The sequence below is a fragment of the Pan troglodytes genome, chromosome 10, assembly GCF_028858775.2.
Source record: "Pan troglodytes isolate AG18354 chromosome 10, NHGRI_mPanTro3-v2.0_pri, whole genome shotgun sequence".
Lineage (NCBI taxonomy): Eukaryota > Metazoa > Chordata > Mammalia > Primates > Hominidae > Pan > Pan troglodytes.
In genome coordinates, this window is record NC_072408.2 from 57153420 (window position 1) to 57174636 (window position 21217).

A 21217-nucleotide genomic window follows, 5' to 3' on the forward strand; every position below is an offset into this window, starting at 1 on the left:
ACTGTTGTGAACTGTTCAGCAATTTTGCTGAGAGTCAAACATTGCAATTAAATTCACAGAAATAACTTATTGAATTGCAATTTAAAATTTTATCTCTTCTTGTTTCTTCTCACAAAAAAATAATGGAATCAAAAATTATAAAAATGTTAAGTTGGTTTTTTACTCATGAATCCAATTAGAAATTATGCAGAGTTAAGAAAAGACACATTTAAATACTAAACAAAATTGTTTTCATAGCCTTTTAATATCTTTTCCTTCAAAGGAACTTATTTTTAGGCCTGGTTCGTAGTATTCAATATTATACACTTCCATTAGTTTAGTTATTATTGATGTAGATATTTACATGAAAATACCAGCTTGATTGTTTGTGAAACCAGGTTGTTAGTTTGTTACTTTTCATTCATTGTCTCAATCCCTAAAATATTGTGTTTAGCTGCAGTAGACAGATTTATGGATTCAGGTACACAGTGAGCAGATGAGACAGATGCATTCTAAATCAACCCAAATCCAATTTTTATTCAAATATTCTCTGAAATACAAACCTAATTTTTAGATCTTTTTTTTTTTTTTGATAAGCAGTGCTGTGTTTTTTCTGGAGTATGAGATACATTCTATAATTTGAAATAGTGAAAAGTTTTATTTTCTAGACAGAAGAAGAATATTCATAAAGGAGCTTTGTTATAGTGTAATAAACACTGATGGTCTCTTCTGGATTATTGACCTTGGTGTCATCATTTTTAATCACACTCTGTACTTTTATCCCTGTAGTTATTTCTCTTTACTTATTAACAATAATTTTAGATATTAAAATTTGAATACAATTGTCTACCTAAAATGTTTATTTAGTAATCTCCAACCTTTGGCATTGAATACTTCAATTATCATTAATAAGGACAATGTCAGATTCATTTCAAATTACATACTGTTATGAAATCTAAGATAATTTCTTAGGTAGCATGATAATTATTTCAATTATTATTATTTGTGAACTGGGTTTATTCACTTTTACAGACTTGTAGAATATATACTTCCATATCCCCAGCAGCTCATGCTGTAAGTGTCTGAAGACAGAATCATAAATTTCAATTTGGTTCTTCTGCCTTTTAGTCCTCTATGTCTCTCAAGTGTTATGACACTCCACTTCCCCATCCCCGTAACTAAGGAACAAATATCTATAAAGTTTTCCACATCTCTTTGATTGGCAGATGAAGGGGGAAAACAGATCACAAATTTTGTTGCACACTGAGTCCCTGCTAAGCCACTAGAATTTCATGTCAACATGAAATCCTGGTCTATGCTTTTATCAGAAAATTGAGTGTGTTAGAAACTTGGAGGTCTACAGACTGTCATTTTTATCCTTTGAAAAAAGGCCAGACTCTCATCCAGTGAGTCCAGGTGAGCTTATACTAATTTCCCTGGATGTCATTTTAATTGTTTATTTGTATGATTTGTTTGTTCAAAGAGACATAATTTTAAAATATTTTTATAGGTCTGAACACAGAGTGGCCATTGAATAAATACGGACTAATTAGATGGCCATTTGGAGCACGATTTTCTACCCTCTTTTTCTCCCAAATTTCTTATCAAAATTAAAACATAATGAACAAATAGAACTTTAAATACAGAGTGTGACAAACTGGAATGCAAACCCTCACATCTGTCTCTCTCAGATTTTATCAATTTGCCATCTTACTCTCTCCACGGGTCACACAGCAATCATCAGATAAAACAGATGGACCAGGCTTTCTGGAATAAGAAAACATGCTTTTGTATTGCCTCTACCAGAATTTGTCTCAGCTGAACTCTATATCTTCGTTGTAGTTACTTGGAGGAAGGGCAAAATCAAGATTAGAAGCACAAACAGCTTGTTTTCTTCATATCTTAAGAGAAAGGGAGTATGAGAGAAGGTAATAGGAGAGACAGTAAGTGGGCAGTAACTTCCTTATTGAATAAGAAATTCAATAAGGAATAAATGTTTGCGAAAAAGTCAGCCCAATTTCAAAGAAATGGTTGCTGATAATTGAGGCATTGTATAGTAGTGGCAAAGAATTTGGGTTCTGGCATTAATTGTACAGTTCAAATCCTAGATCTGCCTCTTGCTAGCATAACCTGTTTTCATTTCTGTGAAATAGGAATATGAATAACAATGATTATTTCATAGAGTGGCTGTGAGGGTTAACTAAATTTCATGTAGTTAACCCTCAATAAATGCTAGCTATTATTTTTTTGAAAAATCTCAAAGTTCTAATATGTCTAAGCTCATCATATTGTTGTCATCTTATTGTTGTAGTAATTGCCCTAGTTATAAGAGATATGAAGAAAAAAGTATGTATTCAAATTTACAAAGCCCATGAAAATCACTTGCTTGTAGTTCATTTCTATTTGAGGATAACCCCAGGATACTTCTTTCAGTCCAGACGGTCCTGTTCGCTCCAACCCAAACTCAACTCTAAATCTAAAACTTGTTTGAAAAAAATTTTTAAAGAGCTATCTACCTATCATAAGCTAATCTTAAAGGCTAAAGTGGGCTTCTTGATACTACTTATTTTGGAGGCTAGATCAATATCAGTAAGTTCCTTTATCAACAGGCCCCATACAGATTATTTTTTTTACTTAAAAATACTTGAACAATTGAAATGACTCTGTAAAACATTTAATTTAGTTTTATAAAATTGGTGGCAGCCTGGGCATGGTGGTTCACACCTGTAATCCCAGCACTTTGAGAGGCTGAGGCAGGTGGATCTTTTGAGCCCAGGAGTGTGAGACCAGCCTGGACAATATAATGTGCCCGCATCTCCATAAAAACTAAAAAATATAAAATAGTTGGGTGTGGTGGCACATGTGTGTTCTCCCAGCTACTCAGTGGGCTAAGGTGCAGGGGCAGGGATTGTTAAACCCAAGAGGTTGAGGCTGCTGTGAGCCATGATGATGCCACTGCACTCCAGCCTGGCAACAGAGCAAGACCTCTTCTAAAAAAAAAAAAAAAAAATGGCATCATTGCATTGGATATGTTGCTATGTTGCTTCAGGAAGCACATCTGGCCAGAACATGCAACACTATAAAGTTTTTTTTTTTCCTTAATCCAATTTCTTATTCGAAAATGGAATATACATGTCTAGAATATTTATAATGCTTTTTGTTGTGGTACCCAAGTACTTTCATTCATCAAATCAGTGGAAAGCTAAACTCTGTGGTGCTGAGTAGGGATAAATCTAATAAAAACAAAGCCATTCTGCCTTCTATAAATATTTTCACATGGAACATTATCATATCGAAACTGAACTCATTTTCACATGGAACATTATCATATCGAAACTGAAAAGTTTGTTTAGAAAACAAACTTTTAGGAATATTAAGAAGACTGTCATAAACATTTATTTGGTTAAGGTTTGATTCTCATTTTTGTATGTTTAAAATGTATACTTGGGCCGGGTATAGTGGTCATGCCTGTAATCCCAGCACTTTGGGAGGCCGAGGCGGGTGGATCACCTGAGGTCAGGAGTTTGAGACCAGCCTGGCCAACATGGTGAAACCCCGTCTCTACTACAAATACAACAGTTAGCTGGGCGTGGTGGTGCATGCCTGTAATCCCAGCTACTTGGGAGGCTGAGGCAGGAGAATCGCTTGATCCCAGGAGGCGGAGGTTGCAGTGAGCCGAGATCGCGCCACTACACTCCAGCCTGGGCAGCAAGAGCAAAACTCCATCTGAAAAAAAAAAAAAAAAAAAAAAAGAAGTACACTGGGAAAGCTTAGAGATATCTAGTTACATACTTTATGATTGTGATTTCATTGCCAGTTTGTTATGCTGCAGATAAATTTTTTCAGAGCTCTCCATTTCAAAGTCAAAGGAAACTCTTCAGGTATGCCTCATCATCAGGACTAGCACTAATCTTGCCAAATATTGACACTCTATTGGTATTGGGCAGTTTCATAGTTATTTTGCTTGGTTACAGTGTGCACTTTTAGCCACACACAGTGAAAACTGAAAGAACTGAGTGATGCAACAGCAATGAATTTTTGCAAACCTATTATTAATAGTAGGAAAACAACTTTAAATATTTTCCTCCTGATGATGTACTAATAATTTTCTCTTGAAACATATAACTTTTCTTCGAAACTTAGAAACTTTTGTAGGAACAAAATTTTATCATCTATTTCTGTGAAATTATTCTATTGTAGACAACACACTTTGCTATTTCTAAAATAGTTTCACAGTGGTGGGCAATTAAAAGGTTGGGGGCTGGGAGCAGGAGAAACAGAAATACATAAAAACAGTAGCTTACCAAGGGCAGGAGGTAGTAGAGTGGGAAAGAATTTATCACGGACATTGTTTAGAATTGCTAGTGTACGGTGATATTAAAATGTAGGTTGCATATGCATAAGATATATTACTATATTTAAGTTCTGTACAGACAGTGTACCCCTCTACTGCCTGTACTGGTTACAGCTTCATTGCCCCACCCTTGATACATCACTAACCCACATTATGGGAAGGACTAGTGGAAAATAAATTTATGTTAATATAAAGAAAGAACTCTCTTCTGACCCAACAGAGGAGAGTATTAGTATGAACCAGGAGAAAATGGCATGGGTTGCTCACGAAATTTGTCCTACAGCATGTAGAGTATTTGCTATGTGCAAGTACTTGAGAGTTTTATTTCTAACATTTAGAAGTCTCCTTCAATGTGGTTGTTACCTATCTGTCATATGAGAAAACTAGGACCCAGAGATTTGATAGTTTTGCAAGGAGTCACAACTAGCTAGCTAGTGGTGATTCTGGGATTCAAACTCCAGTCTATATGACTCAAGAGTTCACTGTCTTCCTACTAGGCAGGCATTACCTCTCTGGCACCTACCTCATTTTAAATGGGATTTTGATGGATAGTGCTTACAGTTTCAGTTTGGGGTTGGTTTTTTTTTGTTGTTGTTGTTAGTTTATTTTGATTATGTCACATATATTTTCTAACTATTGGTTAGAAAAAATGTTGGCAATTTTGCATACCTTTTTGATAAGGTGTTCTTGAATTGCATGAAGATAAGCTAGCCTCCTTATGAAGTTGTATTTTGGAGTAGTAGTATTGTGTGAAAAAAATATAGAAATCAATCTTCAAAGTCTAGAGAAATTAGAAAGTTTTATTGATTTGTAAAAACTGAATTCAGTAAGGTTGAAGAATAAAGAGTTGAGGGATCATATCTCTTGTCTCCAGTTATTTTTTTTATTGTTACTTTTGACATTTCACTGATCCCCAGGAATCCAGAGTGCATGAAGGAAAGAAAGGATAGAAAATAAGGCAAAAGTCAAAGTTTACAATTACTTCATGCAGTAGAATTTTGTTTGAGGAAGTACCTAGATAACACCTAACAAGGTTAGATTATAAATTCATGGCTCAGTTTTGGGTTGAGCAGATTGGTACCTTATTAGTGGGTGTGAAGGAAAGGAAATCTGACATGGGAGCGTCAGATTCTTTGCAATAACCTGAACCTCTGGTAGACCCAGAAATTTGATAAGCATTATACAATCCAGTATTCAAAGAAGTATGCTCACGTTCTGAAAAACTAGTATCAATAATCGTGATAATAATGAGTCATCTACTTAATGGGCCTTCTAAAGGACAGGTTCTTTTATGGTCCTCACAGCAACAATCAGGGAAGGTTTTATAATTATTTACAAGTGAGCTGCAGAAGATTGAATAGTTTTTTCAAGATCACGTGAATCATGAGTGAAAGTATTTATATCTGAATTTGCATTTGTGCATCTCAAAACCCGCCCTCATTCTAGCAGACCTTACTTGGCAAGTTTAATTCACTGAGTAGTTCATGGGCATGGGATGCCAGAATTTTGAAGATGCAACAAAGTTTGGAATGAGGCATCTGGTCTGCATTGTCATTCAGGTAGTTGAACCAATTTTAAGAAAAGCAAAAGGATAAGACAGAAAAGGGCTCAGGGTTTAGCCCATGGTGAGAGAAGGTCAAGAAGGGTTAGGTTGGATGACAATGTTTGAGGCAAGTGCACCAGGGCTTCAGGGCATGTTCCAGAACCAAAGTGTGAACTAGAATACATATTGGTAAATCAAGGCAGAAGCATAGTCCTGGTACCAACATAGAAAGAATGAGAGGAATATTATTGTTAGGTGGGCATCCCAACTACATTTTTGGGTTCTAGATACCAACAGCTAGTGGATGTGAATCTGTTTGTCAAGATTAATTTAAAAAGGAGTGGGAGAAATCCACTGTATAATTTACAAAGTTCAGTTTGTGCAACTGAACTAGATTTGAAATTGGGAAGAAAGGAAAACAAGCCTTCTGCACATCCCTATCACAGTTTTGTTAGTTCTCTGTAATTAATTCAAAATAACAGCTGTAGAAAACACATGTAAGATGGTATTACTCTCTGTATGTGTATATGTGTGTCTAGTTTTCTTTGATACTCACATATATACTTGCTTCCTGTGGATCTTTGATGTGCTAGTAAATTATTCTCATCTTGACATCTGATTTCTCTGTCATTCACAGCTTTTGGAAAGATGGTAAAATAGGGACATTTTCCAAGTTCATATTTTAGTAGTACTAGGACATATGTATTGGGAGATCTCCTAAGATGTTAGTACTAACTCATGCAATTTGGCAGGCATAACTTTTTATATTCTAAAATATAATGCTGCTAACTGGATTTTATGAAATCCTTCTGTCTTATCTGCTTCTAAAACATAAAATGACAGCTAAAGTAACACTTCCTAAACAAAATGTTTCGAGGATTTAAATGTGATTGTTTTATGAATATTCTGTCAGGAGTAATCTTATATAAATTTGGGGTTTTTTTTTTACTTTGACACGATTGATTTTTTTTTTCCTCTAACATTAGGCTTCAAGCAATATTAGAGAATGAAAAAGGGTAATGACGTTACTGATTGAAATGTTGTTTGGTTTACTTTTATAACAAATTATTTATTAAAGTCTTCAAGAAACCTGTTTTATAGCTTGAGGTTATAGTATTGCTAGGAACTTTCTTTAAATTTTTTATCAGTTAATATTTTCTAAATACATAGAATATGACACTTGATTTAGTAAGTATGTATTATAATATGAATGGAAACTCTTAGGAATCATGGCATTGAACAAACTGATATTCACAGTAAATGTGCAGGTGAATTTTAGGTTATGCTATTGATTTTGAATTCAATGATAAAATGCCGTGCTATCTTTGTCATTGAACAATATAAAGCTGGAGTTTTGCTCTGTGAGTTCAAGAATGGTGTTTTATTTGCTCCTGTTTCTCTTCATCCTATAGCACAGTGCTTGGCAATTGAAAGGTGCTCCATAAATCATTGTTGAACTGTGGTTTTCTAAGTAGAAAAATCTCAATGGTGTGATAGCAGGCTAAGTGACCATCGCTAGCATGAGCTGCTTTATTTAGTAAGCCGTAATATTTTCCTTTTGAGCTGAATGCTGCTGCTGATTCAAAGTAATAAAGGCAAGAGATTCTTCCTGACATGCAGAATGAGACAAAGAATTAATCAAATCTTGTCATCAATCAGTCATCAAATATGCTTCAGGATTCTGCTTTACTCATTGAGTGTCTCTGTTGCACCATAATTACCAAATGGTCTTATTTATCATTTAGTGCTAAATGAATGCATCCACCTTTTATACTTAGGCTTAGAGTGTCCTGGGTTTCAACAGTGCTCATTGGTCCTGCCTTTCGTTCTTCTTCCTTCCTTCCTTCTTACCTTCCTTCCCTCCTCTTTTTCTTATCTTGTCTTCTTTTCTACAGTTCATTGTTTTATTGTACATAGTCTACATGGTTTTATAATTTAGTTTAGCTATTGATAGTTTTAGTAAGTTTAATTCTAAATATCTGCTCCTTTTTATTTTCATTTTTTAACAGACAGAGTCTCACTCTGTTGCACAAGCTGGAGTGCAGTAGTGCAAGTATAGCTCACCGCAGCCTCAAATTTGTAGGCTGAAGAGATCATCACACCTCAGCCTCCTAAGTAGCTTGGACTACAAGTGTACACCACCCAACCTGGTTATTTTTTAAAATTTCTATACAGACTGGGTCTCAGTATGTTGCCCAGGCTGGTCTGGAACTCCTGGCTTCAAGTGATCCTCCCACCTCAGCCTCTCAAATGCTGGGATTACAGGTGGTATCCACTGCGCCTGTCCTCTGCTCTCTCTTCTTTTTAACTCTTATGTATGGTTCTTTAGTGAATAACCATAACTTTTCTTTGTAGCTTTGGTAGGCACAACTTTGTCTTTGAGAGGACCTTTGCATCTATGACTACTGAAGTCTTGTATCTGCAACTAGTGCTTCTAGGAAGCTGACGGTTATGCTGTAGCATTCTGGGCTACCCTGGAGAACAAGTTAGAAACAGTCATAAACAAACGTATCCATTTGCCCAGTGAACACAGTGAAGTTTCAATATGTGGAAAGCATTGTGCAGACACTGTTGCAAGAGAGAGTTGAATCAAGATAGTAATGTGTCTTCTCCTACAGTGTACAGAGATTGAACCAAAGACTGGACTTCTAAATTGATCTTTATAATCTGCTAAAACATATAGTCTTAAAGCTCAAAGTTATTTTTTATTCCTAATGAGGTGTTATTTGAATAAAATAACATAAAAAGAATATATACATATTATTTTGTTATTTATATACTTGATAACATATTTGATAGAAGAAAAAATTTGCCCAAGCATGAGATTATATCCAGATTTTTTTATCATTAAGAATATTTACTGTCTATATTTGATAGAAGAATCCCATTTCTCATGAGAAAATCAATGGATAAAATTCAGTGTTTCTTCAAAACCAAAACTTCCTTTATCAAAACCTGTAGAACACAGGTTTCAGCAAACTTCGTAAAATATTCAGATCAAATTTGGGTTTGTTATTGATTTTCAGGAGGATTAATCTCTTTTATATTAAAAGCTCATTTGGTCACACACAAAAAAGAACATCTGTTTAGTTTTTTTCTAGGATTATGGCATAATATTAATAATATAATCCATATCCTTTATTGTGTGCCTATTATAGCCAGAAAGTTTGCAAATATTTAACTGGAGAAACAGATTAGTTGAATGTGAATTCAAATTCCAATGCCGTTGTTTATTACTGGCATGGAAATTATTACGTTTTGTGAGCATAGATTTCCGTCTCTGTAAAAAGAGGATGATAGTATCTTCTCTTTAAAATTATTTTGTGGTTAACTGGTACAAGCCATGTAACATCACATTATATATAATGTGTGATAAGTATAATGTGAATATCTTATGATATATATGTATATATATATTATGTGTGTAAAATAAAATGTATATGTAATATCTCATGTTGTTTCCTTTCAGTTCTCATTTTTTTTCTATCTGCCAGGTACCTGCCCTCCAAGAGTTTTGAAATTTGGCTAAGGTCACCAACTGGGTTGCTGGGACTCAAACCCAGTTCATTCAGATTCAAAATCCACACCCTTTCTAATCTACCTTACTGCCATGTATCACAGTCATTTCTCTCCCTACCACAGCATGACGAAGCAATGCGCTGATGGTGATTGTTCTTTTCAATCCCTCAAAGGGGCTTTTATCTGAAAATGTTCTCCCAGAAGTCTTACTATATTCTTTTTCTAAAAGTTTGTACTCACTTAGGTTCATGCTGGTTAGTGTTATGCTCCAAATTAGCCTATATTCTTAGCCTATAAACCTGATTTCTACTCTGAGAAAAAAATACCATGTAACTATTAATATAAAGGGAATCTATACCAGTTTTTGTTAAATATAAGCAAGAAAGGTTGTTGTTTCCGTAGGAAAAAAAAAATGTGTGAATTTGATTCAATCCCTGCATTGTATTTAGGTCTTTCCAGGCCGAATATTTGGAGAAAGAAGGAAATATCACAATAGTTTTTACTAAGAGAACTACAAGGGACCCTATGCTGTAATAGCAGAATCAGATTGCTGTATTTAAATCCCATCGTTGTTTATCCAATAGTTCCAAAATTGGAAGTGTTAAATCAATTGTGCTGTGTGTCAAAAGTAATTTGTTGCTAAAAAATAGTCAAAGTACTCATGTTTTCAGATGATTTACTTTTTAATTAAAAATTATTTTGTAGATTAGATGTGATTCCAGGTTATTACAGTATTTATAGCATTGTTATGTATTTGTGTTTTTATATTTTCCCTGGTAAGAAAGAGATGGAATTACATATAGAGTCATAGGTATACTCAAAAAGTGAATTTCTTATGTGACTGCCACTACCTCATTAGTTTCCATCAGCAAAAAAAAAAAAAAAACTAAACTAATTCACTAAAATAACTTTGGGTAACAACCATGTGCCGAAATTTAAATATATATATATATATACACATATATATATACACATACATACACACACACACACACACAGATGGTCCTCAGCTTACAATAATTCCACAAGATTTTCTTTACCATAGTGCAAAATCAATACACATTTAGTAGAAAGAAAAGCAGCATGATACTCTCTCCTGATGCTGGACGGTGGCCACAGCTCCCAATCAGCCACAGGATCACTGGATAAACAACTGATGCTCCACAGTGTACTGTGTTGCCAGATTATTTTGTCCAACTATAGGCTAATGGAAGTGTTCAGAACACAATAAAATAGGCTAGAGTAAGCTATGACTTTCCTTAGGTTAGGTATTTAAATGCATTTTTGACTGAAAATATTTTCAACTTACAGTTGATTTATCAGGATGTAACCCCACTGCAAGTTGAGGAGCATTTTGTAACATATTTTATCAATCAGTATATATCTGTATTTATCTATATCTGTAAATACACACACACACACGCACACATACATATACACACAAACACACAAAGAGAAATGCTGTAAGCAATGGGAGACTAGTGTCTGAAATACTTCATTTCTGAAGAAAGCAAAAGAAAATCCTGTGTGTTTCTTTTTCTAACTTTCATTTTAGATTCAAGAATTACATGTGCATGTTTGTTACCTGGATATATTGTGTGATGCTGAGGTTAAGGTTACAAATGATCCTGTCACCCAGGTACTGAGCATAGTACCCAACAGTTCATTTTTCAGCCCTCAAGCCACCCTTCTTCCATCTCTCCTCTAGTAGTCCCCAGTGTCTGTTGTTGCCATCTTTATGTCCATGAGTACCCAATGTTTAGCTCACACTTATTAGGAAGAATACGTGGTGTTTGCTTTCTGTCCCTGCATTGATTTGCCTAGGGTATCGGCCTCCAGCTATATCCAAGTTGCTGCAAAGGGCATGACTTTATTCTTTTTTGTGGCTTTTTCCATGGTTAGATTTTCACTCCCTCGGTTAGATTTATTCTAGATATTTGTGTGTATGTGTGTCACTCTTGTGAATGGGATTGCATTCTTCATTTGGCCCTCAGCTTGAGCATTATTGGTATATAAACAAGCTACTGATTTTTGTACATGATTTTGTATCCTGAAACTTTGCAGAATTTATCAGTTCCAGGAGCCTTTTAGTGTAGTATTTAGGATTTTCTAGGTATAGAATCGAGTGGTGTGTGAAGAAAGATAGTTTGACTTATTTTCCCATTTGGATGCCTTTTATTTCTTTCTCTTGCCTGATTGGCCAGCTCTTCCAGTACTATGTGGAATAGGAGTGGTGAGAGTGGGCATCCTTGACTTGTTCCAGTTCTCAAGAGGGTTGTTTCCAGTTTTTGCCCATTCCGTATGATGTTGGCTGTGAATTTGTCATAGATGGCCCTTATTATTTCGTGGAGTGTTCCTTCAATGCCTAGCTTCTTGAGGGTTTTATCAGGAAGGGATGCTGGAGAAAATCGTGTGTTTGGGGGATTGTCAAAAAGAATTAGTTTAAGGAATGACATTATTAGAGATGATTTTAGCAATGCAACACTTTAAAGGACATGCTAATTTCACGATTACTACAGAACAATTTTGGAAACATAAATTAATAATACATGATGGCATTGAGGCTGGAAAATAATTATTTGCAGTTTGACTACTTTGTTATGAGTCACTTACTTACTCCAAAATAGGAACTACTTTTATTCCTGAGACTTTAGTTTTCATTGTATGTGACTATAAATATATGTAACTATAAATATATTTTTGCCAAGTTCTTACCATGTAAAACTGCCTATCTGATGCTATCCAATATGTACTATAATATATTGCTCTTAATTAACGTTTGAGAAAATCAGTGACATTAAAAAATATAACCGAAATGGAAAAGAAACGCCTTTTATCAGGTTATTTCATTATTAATGAGTCTTGTTTACTTCTATTCCAGGACGCAAATCAATTTCACAGTGGCTATTGATTTTACAGCATCAAACGGTGAGTGTTTTGATTATCCCCTGATAAAAATCATCAGCAATTACATGAAAAATTATATTTTCATAAGTGTTAATTTATTTCTATATTTCCATACTTCTGAAGTTTTCCATATAAAATTTACATAATTTTTTCTTTCTTTTTAATGTTGTGAAATAGTTCAAATATACAAAAGACTAGAAATAATATAACAAAAATGCTAATAGTCTCATTCAGATTTATTATATACTGAAATATTGTCATTGTTTTACATGTGTTTAAAATAATACAAATTTTAGATGTACTGAAGCCTATTGTATCTCTGACCCATTCTCCTACCCTCTGTTCTTTTCCATCTATAACTATAATTCTGAAGTGTATTAAGTTATAATCCTCATTTTTATAGTACTTTTGTATGTATGAATTTATATAAATGTAATTCAACAGTATCTGTCCTTTATAAAGTTGGTTCACTTTTACTCAATTATTAATTTTTAATAATTACTTATGTTAACACATTAATATCTAATTCACTCAGAGGGACTGATATATAACAGCCCATGTATGGATATTCATAATTTATGTATTAAACCTTTTAAGAAAAAACGATAGTGGGCTTTTATTTTGAAGCAACTTTATTTCAAACAGAACAATCATTTGAAATTAGTTATTATGTATCATCAGAATGTTAACTTCATTATGTAACTTTTACCAGAAGTTGCCACTAGTTTGTATTTGTCTATTTTTTCTTTCAAATGGCTTATTGTCTATGGATCCCACCTTATATTCTTTTTATTTCATTTTTATTTCACAATCATTCACGTTTTACAAAACAATAGAAATTTTAGGGAAGAAAGTACCTTAGAGGTCACTTAATTGAACCTTCTTCTTATACAAGTGAGGACACTCAGATCCAGGAAATATTTTTACTAATAAACACACTTGACTTGTTAGTTCTAGAGTTAGAACTACAGATAAGACCAGACTCTAATTCAGCTTTCACTGCATGTCACGTTCTTTCTGCAACATTATGGCTTCCAATTAATTATTTTTACTCGTGTTTTATTCAGCATAATATAGAACATAGAAATAATACCTAAGGCCAGGCATGGTGGCTCATGCCTGTAATACCAGCACTTTGGGAGGCTGAGGCGGGCAGATCACCTGAGGTCAGTAGTTTGAGACCAGCGTGGCCAACATGGTGAAACCCCATCTCTACTAAAAATGCAAAAATTAGCCAAACGTGGTGGCACACACCTGCAGTCCCAGCTACTCAGGAGGCTGAGGCAGGAGAATCACTTGAACCCAAGAGGTAGAGGTTACAGTGAGCCAAGATTGTGCCACTGTACTCCAAACTGGGTGACAGTGAGACTCCATCTCAAAAACAAAACAAAATCAAACAAACAAACAAACAAAAAGAAAAAATACCTAAAATCCAACTGCCTTAAAATTTTTAAATTTTTAAAGATTGTGTTCACTGATGAATACTAGCACAACAACTAAGATAAGCAAGAAATTATTAAATAAAAAGACAAACATTTTTGACTTGAGAAGAAACATTGACTTGAGAAGAAACAGGTAATCAGAGTAGACCTATAACAAGTAAAATGACTAAATTAGTAGTTTTTAAAAGACTACCCACAAAGTTAATCTGAACCCAGGGCCAGGTAGCTTCACTGGTAAATTCTAACAACTATCTGAAGAGGAATTAATACCAATTCTTCACAAACTCTTCTGAAATGTGAAAGAAGGTTACTTCCCAGCTCATTTTGTGAGGTTAATATTATCTTGATACCAAGAGAATTACACACTCAAACAAAGTAAGATTTGTCCTTGCAATGAGAGGATTTTTAATACTGAAAAATCAAATAACATAACCTACCTGTATTAGTCTTCTCTCATGCTGCTAATAAAGACATACCCAAGACTGGGTAATTTATAAAGGAAACAGGTTTAATTCACTCACAGTTCTACATGGCTAGGGAGGCCTCACAATCATGACAGAAGGAGAATGAGGAGCAAAGTTATGTCTTACATGGTGGCAGGCAAGAGAGCATTTGCAAGGGAACTCCCCTTTATAAGACCATCAGATCTTATGAGACTTATTCACTATTATGAGAACAGTATGGGAAAGACCCACCTCCATGATTCAATTACCTCCCACCTGGCCTCTCCCATGGCACATGGGAATTATGGGAGCTACAATTCAAGATGAAATTTGGGTGGGGACACAGCCAAACCATTATCAACACCCTGTCGATAGAAGAAAACACAGAAACCACATGATCATCTCAACTGATGCAGGAAAAGCATTTTACAAAGTCCGGTGCACTTTCACATTGAAAACACTCCACAAACTAGAAATAGAAGGGGACTTCCTGGCCAGGCTCAGTGGCTCACGCCTGTATTCCTAGCAGTTTGGGAGGCCGAGGCGGGTGGATTGCTTGAGACCAGCCTGGGCAACATGGTGAAAACCCGTCTCTACTAAAATACAAAAAATTAGCCAGGCATGTTGTCACACGCCTGTAATCCCAGCTACTAGGGAGGCTGAGACAGGAGAATCGCTTGAACCTGGGAGGCGGAGGTTGCAGTGAGCCGAGATCATGCTGTTGCACTCCAGCTTGGGTGACAGAGCAAGACTCCATCTCAAAAAAAAAAAAAAAAAAAAGAAGGGGACTTCCTAACCTGGTGAGGGAATCTATGTAAAGTCCACAAATAACATGATACTTAGTGGTGAAAAGCTTAACATTTTCGTCTTGAGATGAAAAACAAGACAAAAATGTATGCTCCCACCTCTTCTATCCAACATTATACTGGAGGTTGTAGCCAAGACCATTAGGCAAGAAAACTAAATACAAAATATCTGGATAAGAAGGAGAGAAATAAAAGTATCCTTATTGCAGATGGCATGATCTTGTATATAGGATATCCTAAAGAATCCACTGAAAATCTACTATAACCAATAAATAAGTTCAGCAAGTTTGCAGGATAGAAGATCAATATATAAAACTCAGTTCTTTTTATGCACTTCCAAGAAACAATTAGAAAATGAAATTCAGAAAACAATTTCCTTTATCATAGTATCAAAAGGAATATTATACTTACGAATAAATTTAACTAGCAATTCTTCTTCTGGAAATATATATAATACAGATTTACCTGCACTCGCAGAAAATGCTATAGTTCATAGTAATTTGTAAAAAAAAAAAGTTTAGAAAGCTTCATAGAGTACCTTAGCTGGGTACTGGTGAAATAGACTGTGGTTCGGCCACAGAATGAAACACTATGCAGCCACCAAAAGGTAAGAATGAGGGAAAGGAAGGAAGGAAGGAAGGAAGGAAGGAAGGAAGGAAGGAAGGGTAGGGGAAAAAGAGAGAAGAAAGGAAAGTGGACCATTCTTTCTACTAATATGGAAAGACTTCTAAGATATATTGTTAAATGAAAATAGCAAAGTAGAGAACAGAGTTATCAGTTATCAGTGTGCTGTCCTTTACATAAGGATCGGGGCACATAACAATATAAATGCATAAATATTAGAAGTATACACAATGAACTAACAAAAGGTGACTAGCACCAGTGAATTAGGTGAACTAAGAACATTAGAGAGCAACTTCTTTATGGAAATCTTTTTATAGTATACTGATAGTGAGATTGTGAATACCTGTTCATAAAATAAAGAAATATGGTTAAAAGAATGGAAAACAAGAGAAAAGAAGTGCAAAACTTATAGTCCAACAACTCTGAAACAAGATAAGTGCAAATTATTTTCTGAAAAAAACATTGTTGAAATAAATTAAAAATGAAAATAAAGAGAGAAACCAGCCATGCTTTTGGATTAGAAAACTCCACATTGTTAAGGTGGCACTATTCCCCAGAGTGATCTACAGATTTAAAGCAATCTTTATCAAAATCTGAAAGGATGTTTTGGAAGAAATTCATATGGAAATTAATATGAAATTTATTTAAAGCAATCCTTATCAAAGTCTGAAAGGACTTTTTGGAGGAAATTCATATGGAAATTAATATGAAATTGCAAAGGACCCAGAAGAGCTAAAACAAACTTGAAAAAGAACATTGAAGTAGGAAGAGTCAACATTTCTCACTTTTAAAACTTACTACAAAGCAACAGTAATTAAGACAGTGTCTTCTGGCATAAAGATGATTATTCAGATCAATGAAATGGATACAAGTTTGCAAAAGTAAACCCTGATGTCTAAGGTCAACTGATTTCAAGAAGAATACCAAAACAATGCAACGGGGGAAGACTGGTCTTAGCAAATGGTGCTGGGACAACTGGATAGCCACATGCAAAAGCAGGAAGTTGGACTCTTCCCTCGCATACAAAAATTAACTCAAAATGGATCAAATACTTAAATGTAAAAGCTAATGCTATATAATTCTCAGAAGAAAACATAGGGATGCATCTTCATGACCTTGGATTTGGCAGTTGATTCTTAAATAAGATACCAAACTCATGAGCAACAACAACAACAAAATAGATAAAATGAACTTCAAAATCAAAACTTTTTATGCTTTGAAGGGCACTATCAAGAAAATGAAAAGACATCCCCCAAAATGGAAAAAATGTTTGCAAATCATACCTCTCATGAGGGACTTGAATCTAGAATATATAAATAACTTACAATTCAATAAAAAGACAAATAATCCAATGTTAAAAGTGGGCAAAGGATCTAAATAGATATTTCTCCAAAGAAGGATATACAAGTGGCCTATAAACACATGAAATGATTCTTGGCCAACTTAGGCATCAGGAAATCCAAATCGAAACTATAATGAGATATCATTTCATACCCACTAGGGTGACTGTAAGAAAACAGTCAAATAACAAGTGCTGGTGACGATATGAAGAAATCAGAATCCTCATAACATTGTTTGTGATTGTGTTGTTTCATTTGCATTGCTGTAAAGAGACTGGGTAATTTATAAAGAAAGTAGGTTTATTTAGCTCACAGTTCTGCAGGCTGTATAAGCATGGCACCAGCATTTGCTTGGCTTCTGGTGAGGCCCAGGAAGCTTTCAATCATGATGGAATGCAAAGGGGCAGTCAGCATATTACATGGTGGGAGCAAGAGAGAGAGAGAGAGAGGAGGAGGTACCATGCTCCTTTTAGCAACCACCTCTCACGTGAACTAACAGAGTGAGAACTCCCTCATTACTAGGAAGATGGTACCAAGCCATTCATGGGGGATCCTACCCCATGACCTAAACACCTCCCACCAGTCCCCATCACCAACATTGAGATTTGGAGGGGAAAAACATCCAAACTATATCAGTGGGAATGTAAAATTGTACAGCCACTTTAGAAAAACACTTTTCTAAGTTAAATATAGAGTTACCATATGACCCAGCAATTTCATTCCTAGATATATACTCAAGAGACTTAAAAACATATGTCAGCACAAAAACTTATACGTGAATATATATAACAGCATAATATCCCAAATGTGGAAGCAACCCAAATGTCTAATAAGTGATAAATGATAAAATCCATACAATGGAATACTATTCTGCAATAAACAAAAATAAAGCACTAATACATGCAGGCTACAAGGTAGATGGTTGTTGAGATCTATAAGCTAAGTGAAAGCAGCTAGTTACAAAAGATCACATATTATGTGATTCTTTTTTTATGAACTGTCAAGAAGAGACAAATCAATGGAGACAAAAAGACGATTAGTGATTATTTAGGGCTAGGGTGGTAACTAATGGGTACGGTTTCTTTTTGAAGTGATAAAAATGTTCTGAAATTAACTATAGTGATGATTGCACATAACTATGAATATAGTAACAATCATTGAATTGTTCTTTGTTTTGTTTTGTTTTTTGAGATGGGGGATCTCACTCTGTCGCCCAGGCTGGAGTACAGTGGTGCAATCTCAGCTCACTGCAACCTCCACTTCCAGGGCTCAAGTGATTCTCCAGCCTCGGCCTCCCAAGTAGCTGGGACTACAGGCACATGCCACCAACTCCTGGCTAATTTGTGTGTTTTTTGTAAAAACGAGATTTTGCCATGTTGCCTAGGCTGGTCTTGAATTCCTGAGCTCAAAGCGATCCACCCACCTTGGCCTCCCAAAGTGCTGGGATTACAGGCATGAGCCACCATGCCCAGCTGAATTATATATTTTAAATGGTTAATACATAACTTATGCCATTATGTCTCAATAAACTCTTAAAAATATTCTATTGAACGGTGAGTTTCTTACAAAGGCATAGTACATCTCCAAAGCAAAATCAGATATAATTTTGATAATATTGAGTATAACAAAAGTATACATATTGTCAGTTTGTTGAAAGGGTTAAGTGAGCTATGATATAAAATTGTCAATACATGTTAAGTTCCGTGTTATAATTATTATGGCTATCAGTTGGGCCCCAATGTTATTAACCTACTACAAATTCATTGTTTAAAAGCATCTTTGCAGATACAGAGGAAATACAAACACTGTCCCAGACTCAAGGAGTTGACTCAATACTTTAAATTGCCATTTTTTTTTTTTTTTTGGTATAGAACACAAGATCCATAACAGTATAAGAGAAAAGACAATAAGGGCTGGAATAAACAAAAAGGGTTGTCTAGTATGTGTGAGACATAAGTTGGAGGAGGAGAAGGTGAATTTCAGGACAGGGTGGCAACTTGAGAGGTAGAGGTGGGAGGGAAAGTATCATTAGCAGTAATGTGACGAGACTGGTGTAGAGGAAGATGCTGGAAAGAGGTAGGTGACATCTTTGTATGGGTACAAAGGGCCCAGCTATGCATGTTAGGTTAAAATGTTTAAATGTTCTGGGGTATTAATTATATTTTTTTATTTACAGTTTTCATAGTGAAGTAAAAGTATTTGCCATATTGTCACCATTGGATTAAAACTCTTCTATATTTGCGAGTTTGAGTGTTGGGAGAAGCGTTCGTTTGTTTGTTTGTGTTTGTTTTTGAGACAGGGTCTTGCTCTGTTGCTCAGGCTGGAGTACAGTGACACTATCAGGGGCTCACTGCACCCTTGACCTCCCGGACTCAAGTGATCTCCCACATCTCAGCTTCCTGAGCAGCTGAGACTACAGGCACATGCCACCACACCCAGCTGATTTTTGTATTTTTTGTAGAGGCAGGGTTTCACCATGTTGGCCAGGCTGGTTGCAAACTCCTGGGCTCAAGCTGTCCACCTGCCTCAGCCTCCCAGAGTGCTAGGATTTCAGGCATGAGAGTTGTGTTAAATAACCATTTAGTCTAGTAACGGTATTTTTTAATCTCTGATTCCACTGGGCTTTGGATCAAGTGGCAAAGTCCCTACTTTAGAAGAAAGTGTCAAAGAAAAATCACACTGGACACATTAAAAAGGCAAGAAAGGCTTTATTTAAGACCATTGCAAAGGGGTCAAGACTGTTACAACAGAGGACAAAAATTGAACTCAACTACTCCAAAACAAAAGGTTGGAGTGTTTGTGCTTGCTGAGGTGAGCTACTGGAAAAGTCCTAGAGGACATTAGCCCGGAAGTTGGTTTGTGTGCTTAGGCCATCTCTGTTTGCTAATTGGTGCTTATTGAAGTTAGGCTTCTATCTTCTCACGGAGACTGGAAGATAGGGCTGCTGTTTTTCTTGATGTTTATATTTCAAAGGGATGCCTTCCATGTCCTTGAGAAAGATACTCCTTGGTTGTAGAAGATTTACATCTCAAAGGGGCAGAGGAAGAATTTACAATTGCAAGTTTTCTAAAGTGAGAGCTGTAAGAGCGGTCAGGGTCTTATAGTCAGGAAGAAACTTTCTTTTTTCTTTTTTTTTTTTTTTTTTAATTGATCATTCTTGGGTGTTTCTCACAGAGGGGGATTTGGCAGGGTCATAGGACAATAGTGGAGGGAGGGTCAGCAGATAAACAAGTTAACAAAGGTCTCTGGTTTTCCTATGCAGAGGACCCTGCGGCCTTCCGCAGTGTTTGTGTCCCTGGGTACTTGAGATTAGGGAGTGGTGATGACTCTTAACGAGCATGCTGCCTTCAAGCATCTGTTTAACAAAGCACATCTTGCACCACCCTTAATCCATTTAACCCTGAGTGGACACAGCACATGTTTCAGAGAGCACAGGGTTGGGGATAAGGTCACCGATCAACAGGATCACAAGGCAGAAGAATTTTTCTTAGTACAGAACAAAATGAAAAGTCTCCTGTGTCTACCTCTTTCTACACAGACATGGCAACCATCCGATTTCTCAATCCTTTCCCCGCCTTTCCCCCCTTTCTATTCCACAAAACCGCCATTGTCATCATGGCCCGTTCTCAATGAGCTGTTGGGTACACCTCCCAGATGGGGTGGTGGCTGGGCAGAGGGGCTCCTCACTTCCCAGTAGGGGCAGCCGGGCAGAGACGCCCCTCACCTCCCGGACGGGGCGGCTGGCCGGGCGGGGGGCTGAACCCCCCACCTCCCTCCTGGACGGGGCAGCTGGCCAGGCGGGGGGCTGACCCCCCCACCTCCCTCCCGGATGTGGTGGCTGCCGGGCAGAGACGCTCCTCATTTCCCAGACGGGGTGGCTGCCGGGCAGAGGGGCTCCTCACTTCTCATATGGGGCGGTTGCCAGGCGGAGGGTCTCCTCACTTCTCAGACGGGGCGGCTGGGCAGAGACGCTCCTCACCTCCCAGACGGGGTCGTGGCCAGGTAGAGGCGCTCCTCACATCCCAGAGGGGGCGGCGGGGCAGAGGCGCTCCCCACATCTCAGACGATGGGCGGCTGGGCAGAGATGCTCCTCCCTTCCTAGATGGGATGGCGGCCGGGAAGAGGCGCTCCTCACTTCCTAGATGGGATGGCGGCCGGGCAGAGACGCTCCTCACTTTCCAGACTGGGTAGCCAGGCAGAGGGGCTCCTCACGTCCCAGACGATGGGCGGCCAGGCAGAGACGCTCCTCACTTCCCAGAC

At 36.7% G+C, this 21217-nt stretch overlaps 1 protein-coding gene across 4 annotated transcripts in view; it reads left to right on the forward strand.

Moving 5' to 3' along the window:
• The window catches only part of CPNE8 (copine 8), a 258415-nt gene that overhangs the window by 193999 nt on the left and 43199 nt on the right, over positions 1-21217 (forward strand). For all 4 annotated transcript variants that reach the window (XM_016923660.4, XM_001168902.7, XM_016923658.4 and 1 more), the window contains exon 14: positions 12277-12323. In XM_016923660.4, coding sequence (XP_016779149.1) covers positions 12277-12323 — 47 coding nt within the window. The remainder of the gene's footprint in view (positions 1-12276; positions 12324-21217) is intronic.